The sequence below is a fragment of the Hyla sarda genome, chromosome 2, assembly GCF_029499605.1.
Source record: "Hyla sarda isolate aHylSar1 chromosome 2, aHylSar1.hap1, whole genome shotgun sequence".
In the NCBI taxonomy this organism is placed as follows: Eukaryota; Metazoa; Chordata; class Amphibia; order Anura; family Hylidae; genus Hyla; species Hyla sarda.
The window spans coordinates 239,727,523-239,750,284 of NC_079190.1; the positions used below are offsets into that span (position 1 = coordinate 239,727,523).

The 22,762-nt window shown below is 41.3% G+C and overlaps 1 protein-coding gene across 4 annotated transcripts in view; it reads left to right on the plus strand.

The window, feature by feature from the left end:
- USP32 (ubiquitin specific peptidase 32) overlaps positions 1-5,902 on the plus strand; it is a 252,360-nt gene extending 246,458 nt beyond the window's left edge. For all 4 annotated transcript variants that reach the window (XM_056556716.1, XM_056556713.1, XM_056556715.1 and 1 more), the window contains exons 33-34: positions 2,092-2,184; positions 2,639-5,902. In XM_056556716.1, coding sequence (XP_056412691.1) covers positions 2,092-2,184; positions 2,639-2,812 — 267 coding nt within the window. In that variant the 3' untranslated portion in view covers positions 2,813-5,902. The remainder of the gene's footprint in view (positions 1-2,091; positions 2,185-2,638) is intronic.
- Positions 5,903-22,762: the final 16,860 nt, after the last annotated feature.

A 22,762-nucleotide genomic window follows, 5' to 3' on the forward strand; every position in this document is an offset into this window, starting at 1 on the left:
CTGCAGCACCGGACCAGCGCCGAGTGGAGGTGAGTACTGTACAGAACTAAAGGGGGGCGAGAGGGGGCTGGATGATGTCGAAGGCCGCAGTGGTCTTCAACCTGCGGACCTCCAGATGTTTCAAAACTACAACTCCCAGCAAGCCCGGACAGCCGATGGCTGCCCGGGCTTGCTGGGAGTTGTAGTTATGAAACCTCTGGAGGTCCGCAGGTTGAAGACCACTGAGGGCGGATGATGAGAAGAGGATGATGAAGGGGGGGTGTGGGATGATAAGAGGATGATGAAGGGAGGGGTGTGGGATGATGAAGGTGGGTGGGGATGATGACAAGGGGATGATGAAGGGGGGTGTGAGGGATGATTACAAGGGGATGATGAAGGGGGGTGGGGATGATGACAAGGGGATGATGAAGGGGGGTGGGGATGATGACAAGGGGATGATGAAGGGGGGATGTGTGGGATGATGACATGGGGATGATGAAGGGGGGATGTGTGGGATGATGACAAGGGGATGATGACAGGTGATGATGATGAGGGTCTGGATGATGACAGTCGGTGATGATGATGAGGATGTTAATGACTGGTCTGGATGATGACAGGGGGGAATGATGTATTTCCCACCCTAGGCTTATACTCGAGTCAATAACTTTTCCTGGGATTTTGGGTTGAAATTAGGGGTCTCGGCTTATACTCGGGTCGGCTTATACTCGAGTATATACGGTATATGAGGTATTTCCTTATTCGAGAGAAATTGGGTTACAAATGTTAGGGCGATTTCTCTCCTTTTTCCCCTTGTAAAAATTCAAAAAACTGGGTCTACAAGAACATGCCAGTGTAAAAAATTTAGATTTTGAATTGTCTCCTTCACCTTGCTGCTATTCCTGTGAAACACCTAAATGGTTAACAAACCTTTTGAATGTCATTTTGAATACTTTGAGGGGTGCAGTTGTTATAATGGGGTCATTTGTGGGGTATTTCTAATATGAAGGCCCTTCAAATCCACTTCAAAATTGAACTGGTCCCTGAAAAATTCTGAAAAATTCGGAAATTGCTTCTATATTTTGAAGCCCTCTGATGTCTTCCAAAAGTAAAAACATGGCAACTTTATGATGCCATCATAAAGTAGACATATTGTATATGTGAATCAATATATAATTTATTTGGAATATCCATTTTCCTTGTAAGCAGAGAGCTTCAAAGTTAAAATGCAACATTTTAAAAATTTTCATCAAATTTTGGAATTTTTCACCAAGAAATGATGCAAGTATCTACGAAAATTTTACCACCAACATAAAGTTGAATATGTCCCAAAAAACAATCTCGGAATCAGAATGAAAAGTAAAAGCATCCCAGAGTTATTAATGCTTAAAGTGACAGTGGTCAGATGTGCAAAAAATGCTCTGGTCCTTAAGGGGTTAAATCCAGTAATATATATGCCCCCTGTACACATTGACCCCTTTGTAGCCAGCCAGTATTGTGCTTCCTAAACATAACCCTTTGTAGCCAGTAATATGCCCCCCCTGTATATAATGAGCCCTTTGTATCCAGCTAGTTTTATGTTTCCTGAACATAAAAACCCTTTGTAGCCAGTGATATGCACCGTGCTGTTGGTACGACCCCTCTGTAGTTAGTTCACCCCTTGTATGTCAGACCCCTTGTGGGTAGATTGCACCCTGTATATACCTCCCCTTTTCAGGTAGTTCCCCCGGCATCTTTGTAGTATAAACATTGGAATAGCTATTATCCTTTATTAGTATAATTTATCACAACATTTTTCTGTTAAGTATTAAAAGGATATGCCGGAGAATATAATAATTGTTAAAAGAACTGTTTATATTAGGTTATCTTTATTAAAAATGTAGAACATTTTCTGTTCTCTCTATGTTACCAGACTCACTCTAGTGCAGGCCGCCAACCCGATCGCTCTGTTGTACCATCTGCCCCGTGTTGGGACTCATTGCTCCTATAGAATTTGTTAAGCAAGCTTGGTGCTATTGAACTGGACTGCAAGTGATCAACCCCTACTGTGCACACAGCAAGGAGCTTGAAATCATCTGTATTTTTGTATATTCATGATGCCTTTGCTCTTTTTAGTGCCATTCAGGAATAATGGGTGGAGGTCACTATGTTACTTATGCCAAAAATCCAAATGATAAATGGTACTGCTACAATGACAGCAGTTGTAAGGTAAGTTTAGGTCATTTTACTTCCTCTCCATACATAATTTTATTCAAGTTAGTACAGAGTATCTATACTCTGCTTATGAAGGTTACTGATTACCAAAGTACTGTAAGATTGAGGAACCAGACAGACGCTTTACTAGTTTTTGTTTTTCTTTCTGTTCTTGGACACAATAAGAAAATCTACAGTCAGGGTATGCTCACACTGAGTAATTTGCGCAAAATTTCTTCACGTGGAATTGCGTGTCAGAATTTCGCGCTGTAAACATTAACATTGGAGAATTCCACCGCTGAAATTGAGCCGTTCAAAGAATCGCCCTGTTCATTCTTTGGCGGAATTCCACAATCACTGCATTGCTCATTAGTAGAAAACATCCAAAGAAGTTGAACATCAGCAGCTAGTTTATAGTCTTATTGACAGTGTAACAATTTTTTTTTTTTTTTTTTTTTTATATCCGCAGGAATTGCACCCTGATGAAATTGATACAGACTCTGCCTACATCCTGTTCTATGAGCAGCAAGGGGTGGACTATGCACAATTTCTGCCAAAGATTGACGGGAAAAAAATGGCAGACACTAGCAGCATGGACGAAGACTTTGAATCAGATTATAAAAAGTATTGCGTGCTGCAGTAACTTTACTATGCTTCCAATATGTTCAGCTGATTCACTGGGGGAAAGAGAAGTATATTGAAGGAGAGAATAATGTGATGAAGATATTATTCTATCTAACCATTTTGGTGTTGAGGTCACCAATGCATGTAGGGCCATTCAACAAAATAGACAGTAGATAAAATGACATTGATTCTTTTAAATGTCCTTCAGTTTTTCTGTACGTTGTTTATATTTTATTTATTTTAACTGTTTTTCCGTTGTCCTCTTCAACAATGTGCCTAGGGCAAGCAAAGTTAGCATTTTCTTAGATACTAAAGGTTTTCTTTTTCTGTGCAATTATAAAATTACTGAAATATTTTAAGGAGCATCGTAAAACACTTGGTTCACTAGGACTAAGATGTTTCAGTTGAGTCTGGATGTCATTTACTGGAGCTTTGTAACTTACCTTGATGTAAGTTCAATCCCTGTGAGAGTTGTATGGAATAGCATCCGTCTGCAGCGGATACATGAAAGTCTATGTACACAGTCCAATGTGTCATTGCATACAATGTACAGGATCTATATGGAAAGAAAAAACACAGAGATGGCGCCTTGATGGCGCCTTTACCTTTGCTAAAAAGAGCATTAGATAGGCAGAGGTATTAGGAAATGAAATGCCTGCTCACCTTGTCAAGTTGTGCTAGTGAGCAGGCACAACTCTGGACAGCGCTTTGGGGGGAGTGCGGCGGGAATTGCATACAATGTGTGATACTTCGTACAATTGTCTTTGATCAAAGAATCTTAACATAAGTGACATTCAAGTACAATGCCCTTTAGGGGGTTTCTGCATTTGCCATCAATGGCCACCACTCCTTTCTTTGCAACCTTCAGGCCTCCAAGTGATATAATCACATACTGTACTATGGGATAATAGTTGAAAGATGAAAATGCATTTTATTAAGATGATCTTTTAATAGAAGTCCTTGTAAGCTACACTATGGCACAGTAATTAAACAATGTAGGGCAAAAGTCCATACAGATATATATACACACATATATATATATATATGTATGTATATACGAAAATATGTTTGAAATGTGAGTCCCTTTATCAAAACTACTCCGTTATGATGAGTGCAATAATTATTTATTTATTTCTGGTATTGAAATACATGTTGCATCACATAAGGCCATGTGTTTGGTGTTTGTGCCAAAAGATGATATTCATTTGCTGCAAGCCAGGCCTGTCATACAGGCTACCACACTAGCAAATTCAAGTCCACTCTGCTATTAAAGGCACAAAAAAAGATTGTGCTGTCCAGCTCTTAGGAAGATCACTCCATCTGCGTCTTGCATCCCCACACCACCACTACTACCACCCCTCTCAGGAGTGATTGACAGCTAACTTCTGTGTATCTGTTCCCACTATGAGGTCGGACAGCTCACCTCTGCAGAATATACTAGGACTTTATTGTGTCCGGTGTATTCTCTGACTGCACTTTTAGTCAAAATGGCCCAAAAACCTATATAGGATGGCATAATCTGATTACAAACTGGCTTTATAAAACATAAATAGATACGGCTTTTCTCAGCAGCATCATCAGAACCATGTCATTTTAAGCAACACCATATGGCTTTTGTATTCCATTTCTATTTTTATTACCCATAGAAAAGGAAATGAGTAAATGTCAGTCTTTAGTGCTAATGCTGTGTATAAACATCAGAACTTGGATTTTGGCGTAGTAAAATATAATATGGTTATCGCAGTATATGATGCTAGAGACACACAAGAAGAAGAAATTGCAGGAACCCTGCACCTATAGACAGCGGCATGGATAGCACTACTTTCCTGCACCGTGTGAGTGCGTGTCTTTTTTATTGTAAATTATTCTACCTAAGCACAAATTATTGAAATAAGAAAAAGTATAAATGACAAGACTTCAGAACTTGAAGAATTATCCCAGAATCCAGGTCAACTTTGTGTTTTTTAGCCAAGTCCATTCATTAAAGGGAGGTATCCCAATGTCATAAAGGGATGGCCTATCGCTAGACATGCCATTATTTTATGATTGTGGGGTGCGACCTCTGCGATCTTCACCAGTCTTGAGAATAAGGGAGGTGTAGCATTGTGTCTTCCTTCATAGTGGTTTTCCTGCACAGCGGCTCCCAGCTGTGTCAGAACTGCAGCCAGCCCCAGATAGGCGGTGACAATGACACACTCCTTCGATTGGAACAGATCCCATAGAAATAAACACAGTTGGCCATGGTTTTGTGAAATGCCCTACTGACTTCATGAAATCCAATGAAAACCCATTTGAACCTTTCTTATATAAAGAAATCAATAGGAATTTTTTTTTTTTTTTGGATGACCAGATTTGTGCAGAAGGTATAGTTTTTTGCGTTATGGGTTTTCTTTTATTTATTAAGGCAGATAGTTGTTCCCTATCACATACAGCAGTGTTTACCCTTTGCGGTATAATTCATTCTAAGAGGTAATAATCTGTGCATATTCCACCCTCCACCACCTCCCTATCCATGCTACTCATCCTGGTAAACTTAAAAAGGGACAATTGCTCTGCTGTGACAATATTTACAGGGAATTTAGATTTTGTAGCCCAGCAATCTGAACATACTGCTTGCTGCAAAGCTTTATGGTCCTTTGAGGCCATTACAGGGAAATTAGGGTAGCTATGCCCATCTTGTATCATACTGGGAAATGTAAAAATGTGATATTAGGGTGCACCTCCCTTTTCCAGGTAAATTGTAATGAAAAGTTTTGATCCTAGTGAAAACCTTCTAAAACCCCTCCCTGCGGTAGTACACCGTTTTAGTCACCTTGCATATGTTGACTGTAATACATTGACTGAATTGGTAATTTTCAGTATTTCTCAGGAATGTCTCTTGAGGTATCAGTGATTTATGCACATACACTGCAGAACATGACATGTTTTTAGCCATTATTCATTAGTTGTGAATGGTTGCTTTGTACAGCCCTGAATAGATGCATTGTACTCCCACTTACCGGAGTTTGATATCTTTCAGAGATATGGCTTACAATTGAAAGTCTTCTTTGTCTATAAGTGTGCAGTGGCATTCTGCCTACAGTTTAATTGATAGAGCCGCTTTACTTTTCACTCACATACTAACTTATATAATGCCACCATCTACCCTGCCATCATATTCGTCTTGCATTATTTATTGGTAAGCACACAGGTAAGCACAATGTATGGAAATTGTCGACAGCACTTTATCTTGTTTCCTCCTCATGTAAATATGCCAACAATAGTGCCATGCATTTTCTTTACTAAAGATGGCTGACCAATGATTAAAGAATTTCACTGAAACGTAGCTGCATATTTACTCCGCATTATTCTATGTAACCAACCTACAAACTCTCTTTGTTTATAAGAACATTTGTTTGACAGGTACTGTTGCCTACATCTGTGCCATTTGTCATATGGATTACAGTCTTGTTATTGCTTGGTTACATAGTATAGACATTAAAGGGGTACGCCGCTGCTCAGCGTTTGGAACAAAATGTTCTGAATGCTTAGAGCTGGTGCCAGGAACTCGTGACGTCATAGCCCCGCCCATCATATCACGCCCCGCTCCCTCAATGCAAGTCTATGGGAGGGGGCGTGACGGCTGTCACGCGCCCTCCCATAGACTTGCATTGAGGGGGTGGGGCATGACATCATGAGGGGTGTGGCTATGACGTCACAAACTGACGACTCTTTGTTCCAAACACTGAGCAGCGGAGTACACCTTTAAGGTATTTAACAGTCAAACCCCAAATATAAAAATAAAAAAAACTCAATGAGCTTACATATAAGTCATGTATCACTGAGGGAATTGTTTGATGGTGTAGACCATTTCAGATCTACAAGTCATTCTATAGCCAATTTTAATTGTCATTTTGCATAACTGACATAGAAATGAACCCTGTTTTGATACTGTAATTCTTTTGCGTTACCAAGGTAATCTTAAGGATTAGTTGGTAGTTCTTTGTGCTTTCAATCTAAAAATGTTAGAATCTACACCCAATTAAATGTGGTCCCCAAATCCAGATTTTTGAGACTGGTGTCATAGGGTATTGTGTATATAAACACTCTTAAGTCTGTGGGTGAGTTGCATACCTTGAAGTCTAGGTATGTGTGTCCCTAGACAATGGTGCATGTGTTAACAAACCATACACACCAGTTTATAACTGCATTCCGCAAGAACTGAATTTGGGGACCCAAATAAGTAGAAATTATGAAAGCCCAAGTCTGTCCAAGACAACAGCAATCATCATACGGATTTGCCTGAAGAGCCATTAAAGTCTGTGGGACTTCTGGTAAATCTATGTTCTGATTGCTATAGTCTTGGGCAAGTCTCAGGTTACAAAGATGTCAGGTTATTTAAAGGGGTACCCCGGTGAAAACCTTTTTTCTTTTAAATCAACTGGTGGCAGAAAGTTAAACATATTTGTAAATTACTTCTATTAAAAAATCTTAATCCTTCCAGTACTTATTAGCTGCTGAATGATTCAGAGGAAATTCCTTTCTTTTTTGAACACTGATGACATCACGAGCACAGTGCTCTCTGCTGACATCTCTGTCCATTTTAGCAACCATGCATAGCAGATGTATGCTAAGGGCAGCATGGTGGCTCAGTGGTTAGCACTGCTGCCTTGCAGTGCTGGGGACTTGGGTTCAAATCCCACTAAGGACAACAATAAATAAAGAGTTATTATTATAATGACGTCAGCAAAGAGCACTGTGCTCGTGATGTCATCAGAGAGCATTCCAAAAAGAAAAGAATTTCCTCTGTAGTATTCAGCAGCTAATAAGTACAGGAAGGATTAAGATTTTTTAATAGAAGTAATTTACAAATATGTTTAACTTTCTGCCACCAGTTGATTTAAAATAAAAAAGGTTTTCACCGGCGTACCCCTTTAAAGGAGAACCCCAGCAGGAGTTTTTTTTTTTTTTTGCCCATTGCATGTTATTTAAAAAAAATAAAAATAAATCTACTTACTTCCATTGCTCCTGTGATGCCTCCAGTGTCCTGCTCCAATTTCCTAATGCATTCGTCTTTCTGAACTCCACCGTGAGTGTTTTCTACGGAAGCACCCAGGCTGAATGTGTCATACTGCGGCTCAGCAAAAAGCTGGCCAAGGTGGAACATCGCTGCGGCTGGCGATTCGCTCAGCTGTAGTATGACAACATGTGAACAACATGTCAGCCGGCAGCGCAGGAAGAAAATCGCATCCGGGGACAGGACACTGGAGGCATGGCAGGAGTGCTGGATATTGTTTTCTTTCATTAAAGTGGTGCAGAAATTTGGGTTGATGGCATATCTGGACACTGGGACCTGCACCAAGGAGGACAACTTATGTTGGTAGTGCACAGTAGAGTGCCTTCAGCTTTTACCAGAAACCCCTCTCCTCTGGTCCGTGCACTGTATCTCCTATTGTAGTTTAGCCAGCCCCATTCAGGGGATCAGGTAACACTGTGTTTGGTAAAAATTTGAATTAGTGGTTCAACTTGGGTAGCATATTGTTGGCATATCCAGAATACCATTAATCATTTGAATGAAGCACCACTTTACATATTATAATGGCAAGTAAAAAAAATCTTATTAAATGAGGAAGACTCATTTATATATTATATCCATTTTCCCATAGAGTATAGATGCCTGGGTTCAGTACAACAGCTAGATCTGCCATAGTAAATCTTGCACAATATGATAATTGCTGTGACTGTGTGCTTTCCCTTGACCAAAGCTAAGAAGCCCAGTTAATAACACATAGAATACGTTAAAGGAAATCTGTCATCAGTATCACCCGCACTAACCTGGCATACAGGCTTGTAGTGCAGGTGATAGTGATCAAAATTATACTTACGGCGTCCGGAACGCCACGCGGTACTTGCTCATCCATATGCATAGCCCCCTCCTTGCATGTGCAGCCGTGCTACTGTACAGCACATGCACCGCTCAATAGCGCGGCCACACGATCAGGGAGGGGGTTATGCATATGGATGAGGTGTTCTTTTTCTTATAGAGCAGTGGTCTCTAGCTTCAGGAAATGTAGACACATGTAGTTTTGCAACCACTGGAGAGCCACCGTTTGTAGCCTACTGTATAACACACTTAAACTTAAAGAGGTTTGCCCTGATAAAATGGAAACAAAGCTGATACGGCTCAGTATATTACACTTATGTGTCAGGGGTGCAGATTCCTGCAAAAAAAGCTGGAAGAAATAGGACAATAATACTATCTTGTAAAATAACGCAATCCATCGCAGAAACCCGGTGGGCCCCATTATGTCTATATGGGCAGTTAAAGTCTGTCACATAGCATATCCAAGAGTGAAATTTTTTGTGTTTTGTTTCTTTGACAAAACAGGAATTTGAATGCAGCTTTGAACCTAGGGTAAGACATCATGTGGCTTAAAGGAGTAGTCCAGTGTTGACTAAGTGGTGAACAACTTATCCCCTATCTTAAGGATAGGGGATAAGTTGCAGATCGCGCGGGGTCCAACCGCTGGGGCCCCCTGCGATCTCCTGTACGCAGCCCCGAGAGCCCCCGGGAAGGGGGCGTGTCGACCTCCGCACGAAGCGGTGGCCGACACGCCCCCTCAATACAACTCTATGGCAGAGCCGAAGCGCTGCCTTCGGCAATCTCCGGCTCTGCCATTGAGATGTATTGAGGAAGCGTGTCGGCCGACGCTTCTTGCGGGGGTCGACACCCGCTATCTGGCCGGAGAGCCGGGGCCCTGTACAGAGAGATCGCAGGGGGCCCCAGCGGTCGGGCCCCCCGCGATCTCAAACTTATCCCCTATCCTTAGGATAGGGGATACGTTTTTCACCACTGGACTACCCCTTTAAGTCCTAATTTCTTTTCAGTAAAGTTACCCATATACTATACAGAAGATTGCTCTAGTTGGACCCAGTGCAAATTAGGCTTCAATAATAAGCCACAGACAATAGTCTTTCTTCATTTAAAAAGAAAAAAAAAATATTAGAATATCCAGACCCAAAATATTGCATAAGTGACAACATCCTGGTGACTTTCCAAATGCCTAGATTATCCAGCTTATCTTTTTGTGTCTAACAGTGCCAGTTTGGATCCCCCTATAACAGATCAACTCATACAGGTCATCTGGTTTTAAGTGTCAAAATCTGCGTTAAAGAGTCAGTACCCGTTCCACTAAATTATTTGGAATATTAGGAATATTACATGTTAACAGCATTGGTCAAGTGTCATTGTTCACTATTTTCATCGTAACATGCCCTCACCCCTGATTTCTAAGAGGGTATGCCAATAATAATAAAATACAATGTATTCTTTTCTATTTTCTTACATGGTTACAAACGTGAACATAACACAGTGCATCAATTTGATATGAACAAACTACAGTAGACATACTGGTGATCCGTAGGTAATCATTATTTATGTTGGTAGCACATTTATGGGGTTTGTTTTTCTTTGTTTTCTTTGTTGTTTTTTTAATCTTATTTGTTCTTATACTTGGTTGTAATTATTTTTTAAATTATAAACTCATAAATTAGCAGGACATTTATTAAATTAACCATTAACTATGTTCAATTTGTAAATTCTTGTATAAAAATATTGACAATGCACTGACTTTAGAAAGATTTTTATGTACATATGCACTCTGTAAATAAAATAGTGTTGATGTTATTGAAATATGACATGTATAAAAGTATTGGTAATTGTACATGGAGTGACCCTGTTTATCTGTAACTATTATTCCAACAAATTAAAAGTTGTGGATGCAGATGTCATTTTCTGGAGACTGATGTTTTTGTTGTTGTGTCTGTTATCGAGAATGGCCATGAATGGGTGACATATTACAGACATCCTAACCTATTCAGAAGGTTCCCGTAGCCAGATTAAATCCTTTAGTGGACCGCCAATGCCTGCTTTCATATTAGTTATTTGCAACTTGCAATGCCCATTCCTGGACCAGTCTACATAAAACCACATTCACTTTTAAAAGTCTACTGACAGTGCCAGCCTGTTGTACAATGGGAGGCTGTATGTACATTTCACTATTTCTCTGGTTTCACTGGTTCTCTGTGTCCAAGGAAGAGGTGTCCCTCAACGTAGCCAACAAGAGTTATAGGGGCACAGTTCTCATTGAAGCAGTGTAGCCCCATTGCTCAAATGTGTTTTAGAACATCCATATTTCAAGATGGCTTGGTGCACACACAGCCCTCTTCTTATATGGATAGTATGTGGAGGAAAAAAAAACTTAAGAAAACTATGCCAAATTTGCTGTTTTTACTTACATATGACCTAAACATGAGGGAAACAATTCTGAGCTTACACTTGTAGTTCACAGTTTGTCCACTAAGGGATGCTTAAAAGTAAGAGAGTACAATGGAATCACAGGGGGGTACACACTTAAAATATAACTTTTATTCAGACACATGCTAAAAGCATAGGCCCCACAACAATAAGCCAGTAAGGTAATTAGACACCAGATCTATAATGTGCAATACAGACCGCATGAGACAAAGTGCGTCAGTATTGAGGGATAGGGTTGGGGAGAGCAGGGTCAAAGAATTGTGACAGTCACCCTAGAATTCCCTGTCAGGGAGTTGTGGTGAAGTCTACCCCTGCTCCCACAGGGACCGTCGGAGCACTCGCCCTAGAAAGGGCGACCCCTGCCCGGATCTATCCCTTTGACTACGCCCTAGAATTCCCTGGCAATAATAAACAAGCTCTTGCTCTGGTACACCCGACGCGTTTCTACCACATCGGTGGATTCTTCAGGGGTTAACCAGGCAATATACAGTACAAGGATACCTAGAGTAAATATTACCAATAAATAAACTACTTACAAATACAGAAAGTTGTAAATAGTAGAATGAAAAAAAGAAACTGTGAGCGCACATGTAGCTTGAGCACCTATGTGGTTTATGCAATACTGGTGCCACAACTTAAGCTCTATTAGCCTGGTGGCAATGTTGCCATCAGGTGGCTACTCACAGTTACCAAGGCTGCCGCAGTGGCGGTATCCCTAGGTGCACTATCATAGTGGTGGGCAGTGCATTCAGCCGATCGGTGTCCTGGCTTACCTGCCGCGGACACCCACGCTGTATTTATGCGTGTCTGAAGTGGAAATCGCGCGCGCACACTAGCCGCCGCGCGTCACTTCCGGTCATGACTTCTGGTGACGCATCTCTCAGCGCTGAACGTCGCTCGTTGCTAGGCAGCGCTCAGGATACGACCGCAGCGCTGTCAGCAACTACTAGAACCATAGTATTTAGCCGGACGTAGCGGTCGAGCGGACCATTCAACAATATATACAGGGTGCGAGGTAAAGATAGTTGATATCGCGAATGGCTTTGCAAGTTAATAACTTATATAGAGGACGTCGGTACCTCCATGTATGTGTGCAGAGTGTCATCAGGACAGTCGCACATAATGGAGATAAACGGATAGTTACTTCAGAAAAAAGGGGGGGTGAAAACAGGCAGAAAACTTAAATGAGCAGAGAATTTAAAATAATAATAATAGAAAAAATGTGTGGCTAGGGGAATAGAATAGAGCCTTAGATGGAAATAAGAGCACAATTAGTGAAGTTACTCCAAGAAGCAAGCATAACTCAGTGCCTCATTGAGTCCACTGGGAGACTGTGTCCGTAGGGAGAATATCCACCGAGTCTCTTTTTGGATAATCAACCTATCCCAGTCCCCTCCTCTGGTGGGAGGTCTGACAAGTTCTATCCCCACAAATCTCAGATTTTGAGTGTCCCCACCATGTTGGCCATTGATGAGCCGAGCTAATGGCTTGTCGGCTAGGTTACTAATGTCTCTCAAGTGCTCGCCAACTCTTCTCCTAAACTCCCTGATTGTCTTGCCAACATATTCCATACCACAACTGCAGGTGACTTTGTAAACAATCCCTTTACTCCGGCAGTTTATGAAGTCACGTATGGAATAGACCTGCCCGGTATTGGTGCTAGAGAATGTTTTAGTCACTTCAATATGTTTGCAAGCAATGCATCCGCTACAGCAGAAGCATCCTTTGATCTGCCTATTCAGCCATGTTCCTTGTGCCTGAGGTGGCACATAGTGGCTCTTCACAAGCCTGTCTCTCAGACTTCTGCCCTTTCTAAAAGAGATCTGAGGATGAGATCCCAAGACGTCTTTCAGATCAGGGTCCATCCTCAGAATCTCCCAGTGTTTACTGAGAATACGTCTAACATCTTGTCCTCCCCCATCAAAAGTATCTACCAGTCTAATGAGATTGTCTGAGTTCACATCCCGGGGTTTGGGTACAAGCAGACTAGCTCTTTCTACCTCCCTCGTTTCTTGGTATGCTTTCCGTAGAACTCAATCCGGGTAACCTCTGTCCTGAAAGCGCTGCCTCAAATCAGCAGCTTGTCTCTTAAACTCTACTTGGGATGAACAGTTTCTCTTCATCCTGAAATATTGCCCTTTAGGGATGCTTCGTTTTAATGGTACCTGGGGAAAACTACACCATTCCAACAATGAGTTGGTCACAGTGGCCTTGCGATACACAGTTGTCTGTAGAGTACCCCTGGCATCCTTCTTAATCAGGACATCAAGAAAGGGTAACTCATTATATGCCAGTTCAAAAGTAAATTTGAGGCCTACTGCGTTGTTGTTTAGGGCATCAACAAAAAGTGTGAAATCATCACGGGTGCCATTCCATATGACGAAAATGTCATCAATATTCCGTGCCCATAGCCCAACTTGCTCCGTAAAATGCACCAGTTGTTCACCAAAGACTAGCACCTCCTCCCACCAGCCCAGATAGAGATTTGGGAATGTTGGGGCACAGGGGCTCCCCATTGCAGTCTCTCTGAGCTGGTGGAAGGTGCGTCTGTCAAATAGAAAATAATTCTTGGTGAGGGTGAAACGGAGCAAGGCTATGACAAATTGGCTATGGGCACGGTACTGGCAACCTCTACTTCGTAGAAAATTTTCTACCGCCGCGATCCCCAAATCATGACTCCATGACTCCACAGACTCCACAGACTCCACATCTATGCTGGCTAGCCATGTACTCTCCTCAAGGGTCAGACCATCTATCTTTTTTAATAGATCTGTAGTGTCTCGGGTGTATGAGGGAAATGACATCACAAAGGTTTTAATTATGGCATCAACATACACACCAACATTCTGTGAGAGGTTGCCCACACCCGAGACTATTGGTCTGCCCTTGAGGGGTGTGGTGCCTTTATGTATTTTGGGCAAGGAGTAGAACGTTGCCACCCTAGGATGGCGAGGTACCAGAAAATCAGCTTCTTCGCTCACTAGGTCTGCATCCCTGGCCTTCTGGACAATCTCAACTAGTTCCGTGCGGTATTGTACGGTAGGGTCCTCCCTTAGGATCTCATAACAATCCTCCTTCAAGAGGAGTTCTAGACACATCTGACGATATTTTAACCTGCAGTTGTGGTATGGAATATGTTGGCAAGACAATCAGGGAGTTTAGGAGAAGAGTTGGCGAGCACTTGAGAGACATTAATAACCTAGCCGACAAGCCATTAGCTCGGCACATCAATGGCCAACATGGTGGGGATAGAACTTGTCAGACCTCCCACCAGAGGAGGGGACTGGGATAGGTTGATTATCCAAAAAGAGACTCGGTGGATATTCTCCCTACGGACACAGTCTCCCAGTGGACTCAATGAGGCACTGAGTTATTCTTGCTTCTTGGAGTAACTTCACTAATTGTGCTCTTATTTCCATCTAAGGCTCTATTCTATTCCCCTAGCCACACATTTTTTCTATTATTTTTTTTATTATTTTTAATTCTCTGCTCATTTAAGTTTTTTGCCTGTCTTCACCCCCCCCCCTTTTTTCTGAAGTAACTATCCGTTTATCTCCATTATGTGCGACTGTCCTGATGACACTCTGCACACATACATGGAGGTACCGAGGTCCTCTATATAAGTTATTAACTTGCCCAGCTATTCGCGATATCAACTGTCTTTACCTCGCACCCTGTATATATTGTTGAATGGTCCGCTCGACTGCTGCGTCCGGCTAAATACTATGGTTCTAGTAGTTGCTGACAGCGCTGCGCTCGTATCCTGAGAGCTGCCTAGCAACAAGCGACGCTCAGCGCTGAGAGACGCGTCACCGGAAGTCAGACGTCATGACAGACTTCAGATACGCATAAATACAGCGTGGGTGTCCGCGGCAGGTAAGCCAGGACACCGATCGGCTGAATGCACTGCCCACCACTTAAGTGCTCCTAGGGATACCGCCACTGCGGCAGCCTTGGTAACCATGAGTAGCCACCTGATGGCAACATTGCCACCAGCCCAATAGAGCTTAAGGTGTGGCACCAGTATTGCATAAACCGCATAGGTGCTCAAGCTATGTATGCGCTCACAGTTTCTTTTTTCATTCTACTATTTACAACTTTCTGTATTTGTAATTAGTTTATTTATTGGTAATATTTACTCTAGTTATCCTTGTACTGTATATTGCCTGGTTAACCCCTGAAGAATCCACCGATGTGGTAGAAACGCGTTGGGTGTACCAGAGCAAGGGCTTGTTTATTATTGCCAGGGAATTCTAGGGCGTAGTCAAAGGGATAGATCCGGGCAGGGGTTGCCCTTTCTAGGGCGAGTGCTCCGACGGTCCCTGTGGGAGCAGGGGCAGACTTCACCACATCTCCCCGACAGGGAATTCTAGGGTGAATGTCACAATTCTTTGACCCTGCTCTCCCCAACCCTATCCCTCAATACTGACGCACTTTGTCTCATGCGGTCTGTATTGCACATTATAGATCTGGTGTAGAGATGAGCAAACTTACAGTAAATTCGATTCGTCACAAACTTCTCGGCTCGGCAGTTGATGACTTATCCTGCATAAATGAGTTCAGCTTTCAGGCGCTCCGGTGGGCTGGAAAAGGTGGATACAGTCCTAGGAAAGAGTCTCCTAGGACTGTATCCACCTTTTCCAGCCCACGGGAGCACCTGAAAGCTGAACTCATTCATGCAGGATAAGTCATCAACTGCCGAGCTGAGAAGTTTGTGACGAATCGAATTTACTGTAAATTCGCTCATCTCTAATCTGGTGTCTAATTACCTTACTGGCTTATTGTTGTGAGCTTACACTTGGAATGTCTGTTGTTTAGTTCTTGTCCCATGCAAAACATATAACGGAAACAATTCTGAGCTTACACCCGGAAAGTCTGTAGTGTTCACTTCTTTTTCCGTTGTAATATTGGTCCTGATGCAATTTATTCTTACATATCTAAAATGAAACAAGTGAAAACTACATCTCATCTTAAAAAAAAAAACAAGCCTTCATTATGGAACTGCATGAGAATGTGGCAATACACATGCAAATAAAAACTATATAAATTTAGCCTCGCCATTAATTGTTTTGACTCACAGAATAAAGTTAACATTATTGTATGTTAAATGGTATAACCCCCTTAATGACGCATCAAATTTTCAGTTTTACGTTTTCAATTTTTTCTCCTCACTCTTTTGTTAAGAGCGTAACTGTCGGATCCCACAAAAAAATATTAATAAGTTTCTCTGTTCCTAATCCTGACCATGTACATCTCATTTCTATGCCTCACCTATATTATAAAAATACCTCTTTTTATTAGCTCAGTGTTAGAAATCCTCTCAGGAAGGGGGTGTTTCCTTCCTTGTGGTGGAGGTGGGAGGTGATTGGTGTGTCTGCTCATGCAACCTTGTTCATAAGTCATCACATGTCCATGACTCATTGACAAGCCTCTTGCTGCTGCCGAACTGGTTAGTGTCCCAGTAGGTATGGGGACCCCTAGTGGTGGGATTTTCAGGAGCCGTTTTCTCCATTAAATATTCAAACAACCATATTACAAAAGGTCTTTACTTTTCATCAGTAACAACATATAAAAAGTTTTTGGATTTGACAGTGCTGATTTAATGCAGTACTTTGTAATGACATCCTTAATTTTTTCCATAAAATTTACTGCAAATGCACACAACTTATTTGTGTAAAATTGAAAAAAATAAAATAAAATGTTATTCATGCAAACTGACATGTTATCTTGATTCTCCAGTTTGGCATAATCACAACAATACCCAATTTGTGTAGTATCTGTTATGTTTCACTAGTTAAAAAAAAAATCTAACTTCTAACAAGCGGGGGTGTTTTAAATTGGTTTCTCCTAAGCCCTATACCTTCTTATTTTTCTGCATTTAGATGTGTTTTGAGCTCATTTTTAGCCATGGTTTTTATTGGTACCAATATGGCATAGACCCTACTTTTTGATCACCTTTTATTTTTTTTTTTTCTGGGATGTGATATGACATGCTACCGCAATTCGTGTTTGTTTGTTTTTTGTGCTTTTTGTTTAGGCCATTTACTATGCATGTTCAGTGATAATATACTTTAATAGTTTAGACAGTTCTGCAAGTGGCGATACCAAATACAGTGACCCCCCCCGACCTACGATGGCCCCGACATACGATCATTTCAACATACGATGGCCTCCCAGAGGTAATCACATGTTGAAGGCAGCATCAACATACAATGCTTTTTTTATGTCGGGGCCATCGCATAAACGGCTATCCGGCAGCGCAGACTGCTTCAGCTGCCACCGGATAGCCGTTTACGGTGCCCCGTGTGGTTCGCTGACGATCAGCAGACCACACAGCCGTTGGCTGTCCGGGCATGCTGGGTGTTGTAGTTTTGCGACATCTGGAGGTCCGCAGGTTGTAGACCACTGTCCTTTACTTTACATTGCACGGATCCCTCAACATACGATGGTTTCAACAAACGATGGTCCATTTGGAACAGATTACCATCCTATGTTGAGGGACCACTGTACGTGTATTTGACTTTGTTTCCATTTATTTTGAAAATGGGGAAAAAGTGATACAGAAGTGGCTGGTATGTCCTGTACAGATCAGTGAGCTCTGTGCTCTATTGATTGAGTCTCAATAGGGCAGGCTTTATGAATAGGAGGCTGATTTAGAGTCAAATAAAAAATATATATTTTTTAATCCAAATTGGGTGTTGGGGTATGTAATCACAGGACTACTCTGAGAATTGATAAAGTTATCTGCAATATTGATAGGCTTGTGTATATAGTCACTAGTTACCTATTAATAACATACTACCAGTATTTGCCCTGCTTTTAGCAGCAGACTGGGTATTCTGATACTTCATTTTGGATTGAAATCTTGTTCTATCTTCCTTTTTGCAAAATCAGTTCCTACAGCAGTGTTTCCCAACCCAGTCCTCAAGGCACACCAACAGTCCAGGATTTTAATTTTTCCCTGTTCTATTCCAATGGAGTAACTGAAAAAACCTGGAATGTTGGTGTGCCTTGAGGACTGGGTTGGGAAACACTGTCCTACAGTATATACCAGTGGTCTTCAACCTGTGGACCTCCAGATGTTGCAAAACTACAACTCCCAGCATGGCCGGACAGCCAACGGCTGTCCGGCCATGCTGGGAGTTGTAGTTTTGCAACATCAGGAGGTCCGCAGGTTGAAGACCACTGGTATATACAATACCTTATCTGCTTCTTATAAAACAGTTTATTATCATGTAGCACCACTAGAGGGCAGAAGTGACTTTAGTTTTGCACCTACTGTGTATTCATTATAATGTTTAACATGGCAAGCCCTTAGGACAGAAGCTATTTACAGGATCATTTTCATCACATATCCACACAAGATCATGAATAGCTAAACATATTTTTTTTCTTTCCCTTATTTGAAGAAAAATTATGTTTTCTACGTATCCTTATTTGACTATAAGTATCTGTTTGCAATAAACACTAGGTAGTTTATAGATTTAACAATGACCATTAACAACTGTGAGCTTTAGGCTATGTTTACATGGCAGAATTTCGGCATGGAATTCTGCATGAGTTTATAGCCAGTTTACTTCAATGGAATTCCTGCTGCGGCACTCTCCAGAGTACAAACAAATCCCCATAGCAAACTCTCCTGCTCTGGACAGTTCCTGATACGGACAAAGGTGTCAGCAGAGAGCACTGTGGTTAGACAGAAAAGAACTCAAGAAAATATTACAACTCCCTCTGGAGCATACAGCAGCTGATAAGTACTGGAACAATTAAGATTTTTTAATAGAAGTAATTTACAAATCTTCCAACAGTGAGATAGGAAGAGGGGAGAGCACACAAAAGGCAAACTACACCTGTACTGGATGTCAGCGCGGCCTCGGTGAACCAACTGTATAGCTCCTGCGGGGTGCACATACACAAAGTATGAAGTATCAATATCAAGTATGAAGTATCAATATAAACGACAGAGACAGTTGCGTGACGGGGTCCGGTGACGGGAAGCTGGATCACAGCATCAGCGCAGGTGGAATGGCGCTTGGAGGCTACGCTGGCAGTTTCGAACGTAAGTGCGTGCTTCTTCCGGCCTCAAAGTTACATCATCGTGCCCGGGTATTTATCAGCAGCAAAGTGTTAATTATTTATTAACTTTTTCATATTTTTCTGATTGCATGATTTATTCGTTTTTTTTGGCATATAATACTACGTATATAGTTCTTTGCCACTTTTTTGGGGTCTTCGCTTTATTTACCCTCTATTTTCTCTTATTTTTAGGTTTAAATACACCTGTCTGCTTTGCTTTCCCTTGTTCTCACTTTGCATGTGGTGGTGGATTTTCTTTTTGACCTTGCGCACTTGCCGTCCTTTATTGTTTATGAGTTACCATAGTAACTTTGCTGCTGATAAATACCCGGGCGCGATGACGTAACTGAGTCCGGAAGAAGCACGCACTTACGTGCGAAACTACCGGTGTGGCCTCCGAGCACCATTCCACCTGCGCTGATGCTGTGATCCAGCTTCCCTTCACCAGACCCCATCGCGTAGCTGTCTCTGCTGAGCGGTGAGTGCACGTACGTGCTTCTTTATTCGTTTTAATTTACAAATCTGTTTAACTTTCTGGCACCAGTTGATTAAAAAAAATTTGTTTTCCACCAGAGTACCCCTTTAATTTAACCCCTTAACGACGCAGGACGTATATTTACGTCCTGCGCCGGCTCCCGCAATATGAAGCGGGATCGCGCCGCGATCCTGCATCATATCGCTTCGGTCCCGGTGCTCATCAACGGCCGGGACCCGCGGCTAATACCACACATCGCCGATTGTGGCGATGTGCGTTATTAACCCTTTAGAAGCGGCGGTCAAAGCTGACCGCCGCTTCTAAAGTGAAACTGAAAGTATCCCGGCTGCTCAGTCGGGCTGTTCGGGACCGTCGCGGTGAAATCGCGGCGTCCTGAACAGCTGATCGGACACCGGGAGGGCCCTTACCTGCCTTCTCGGTGTCCGATCGATGAATGACTGCTCCGTGCCTGAGATCCAGGCAGGAGCAGTCAAGCGCCGATAATGCTGATCACAGGCGTGTTAATACACGCCTGTGATCAGGATGAGAGATCAGTGTGTGCAGTGTTATAGGTCCCTATGGGACCTATAACACTGCAAAAAAAATGTTAAAAAAAAGTGTTAATAAAGGTCATTTAACCCCTTCCCTAATAAAAGTTTGAATCACCCCCCTTTTCCCATAAAAAAAATAAAACAGTGTAAAAAAAATTTTTTATAAACATATGTGGTATCGCCGCGTGCGTAAATGTCCGAACTATAAAAATATATCATTAATTAAACCGCACGGTCAATGGCGTACGCGCAAAAAAATTCCAATGTCCAAAAAAGCGTATTTTGGTCACTTTTTATACCATTAAAAAAATGAATAAAAAGTGATCAAAAAGTCCGATCAAAACAAAAATCATACCGATAAAAACTTCAGATCACGGCGCAAAAAAATGAGTCCTCATACCGCCCTGTACGTGGAAAAATAAAAAAGTTATAGTGGTCAGAAGATGACATTTTTAAACGTATAAATTTTCCTGCATGTAGTTATGATTTTTTACAGAAGTGCGACAAAATCAAACCTATATAAGTAGGGTATCATTTTAACCGTATGGACTTACAGAATAATGAATAAGGTGTAATTTTTACCGAAATATGCACTGAGTAGAAACGGAAGCCCCCAAAAGTTACAAAATGGCGTTTTTTTTCGATTTTGTCGCACAAAGATTTTTTTTTTTCGTTTCGCCGTGCATTTTTGGGTAAAATGACTAATGTCACTGCAAAGTAGAATTGGCGACGCAAAAAATAAGCCATAATATGGATTTTTAGGTGGAAAATTGAAAGGGTTATGATTTTTAAAAGGTAAGGAGGAAAAAACGAAAGTGCAAAAACGGAAAAACCCTGAGTCCTTAAGGGGTTAATTTTAGATCATATTTTCATAAAGGTATTTATTTATCATTATATTTACAAGTAGTAATATACTTCCCTAAGCAACTTGTAAACATGGGCCAAAAATATCAGACCATTTGCATACAGTGATAGAGATAAACAACATTCTCTTTATTATTTTGGCACATGGATAGAATTACTCTCCTTCCCACATTTTCTAAATTTCCATGTTTCCATAAAGCATCCATAATTTATAATAACAATATCAATAATACTCAGCTGCACCGATGTCTTCAGAATGGGGAGAGACCAATGCTGGACATAGGACGTAAATGTACAGCCTGGTTTGCTGGTATTTGACGCACCAAGACGTACATTTATGCCCTGTACATAAAGTGAGCACAGGAACTGCGCTCACTTCATGCACGGTAGGTCCCAGCTGTTATCAGCAGCCAGGGACCCACCAGTAATGGCGGACATTATGATCGCACTGATGTCTGCCATTAACCCCTCAGATGCCATGATCAACACAGATCATGCCATCTGTGGCAATGCAGCGCGATTAATGGCTGATTGGATCGCACACCACATGGCCCCAGGGATCCGATCAGCCACGAAGGCAGACGGAAGTCTCATCACCTGCCTCCGTCGCTCTCCCAGCATCTTCTTCTCTGGTCTGCCTTCTAGCCTTTTTGGTAAACATGACAACTTATCTTTATTCTGTAGGTCCATACGGTTACAAGGATACCCAATTTATGTAGGTTTTATTTTATTTTACTACTTAAAAAAATTAGAACTACATGCACCAAAATTAGTATGTTTAAAATTGTCATCTTCTGACCCCTATAACTTTTTTATTTTTCCGCATACAGTGATCGGTATTTTTATTGATACTATTTTTATTTTGATAGCTTTTTCTACATTTTTTATGGTATATGAAGTGACCAGAAAATGCACAATTTTGGACTTTGATACATGTACGCCATCGACCATGCGGTTTAACTAACCTTATATTTTAATAGTTTGGACATTTACACACGTGGCGGTACCACATATTATTATTTTTATTCTTTATTGAATTATTTTATTTAAAAAAATGGGAAATGGGAGGGGGGGGGTGTGAATCAAACTTTTATTAGGGGAGGGGCTTATTCACATTTATTAACTTTTTATTACACTTTTTTTAACCCCTTAAGGACTCAGAGTTTTTCCATTTTTGCACTTTCGTTTTTTCCTCCTTTCCTTTTAAAAATCATAACCCTTTAAATTTTCCACCTAAAAATCCATATTATGGCTTATTTTTTGCGTCACCAATCCTGCTTTCCAGTGACATTAGTCATTTTACCCAAAAATTCACGGCGAAACGGAAAGAAGATCATTGTGCGACAAAATCCAAGAAAAAACGCCATTTTGTAAATTTTGGGGGCTTCCGTTTCTACGTAGTGCATATTTTGGTAAAAATGACACCTTATCATTATTCTGTAGGTCCATATGGTTAAAATGATACCCTACTTATATAGGTTTGATTTTGTCGTACTTCTGGAAAAAATCATAACTATATGCAGGAAAATGAATGCGTTTAAAAATGTCACTTTCTGACCCCTATAACTTTTTTATTTTTCCACGTACAGGGCGGTATAAGGACTCATTTTTTGCGCCGTGATCTGAAGTTTTTATTGGTACGATTTTTGTTTTGATCGGACTTTTTGATCACTTTTTGATCACTTTTTATTCATTTTTTAATGGTAT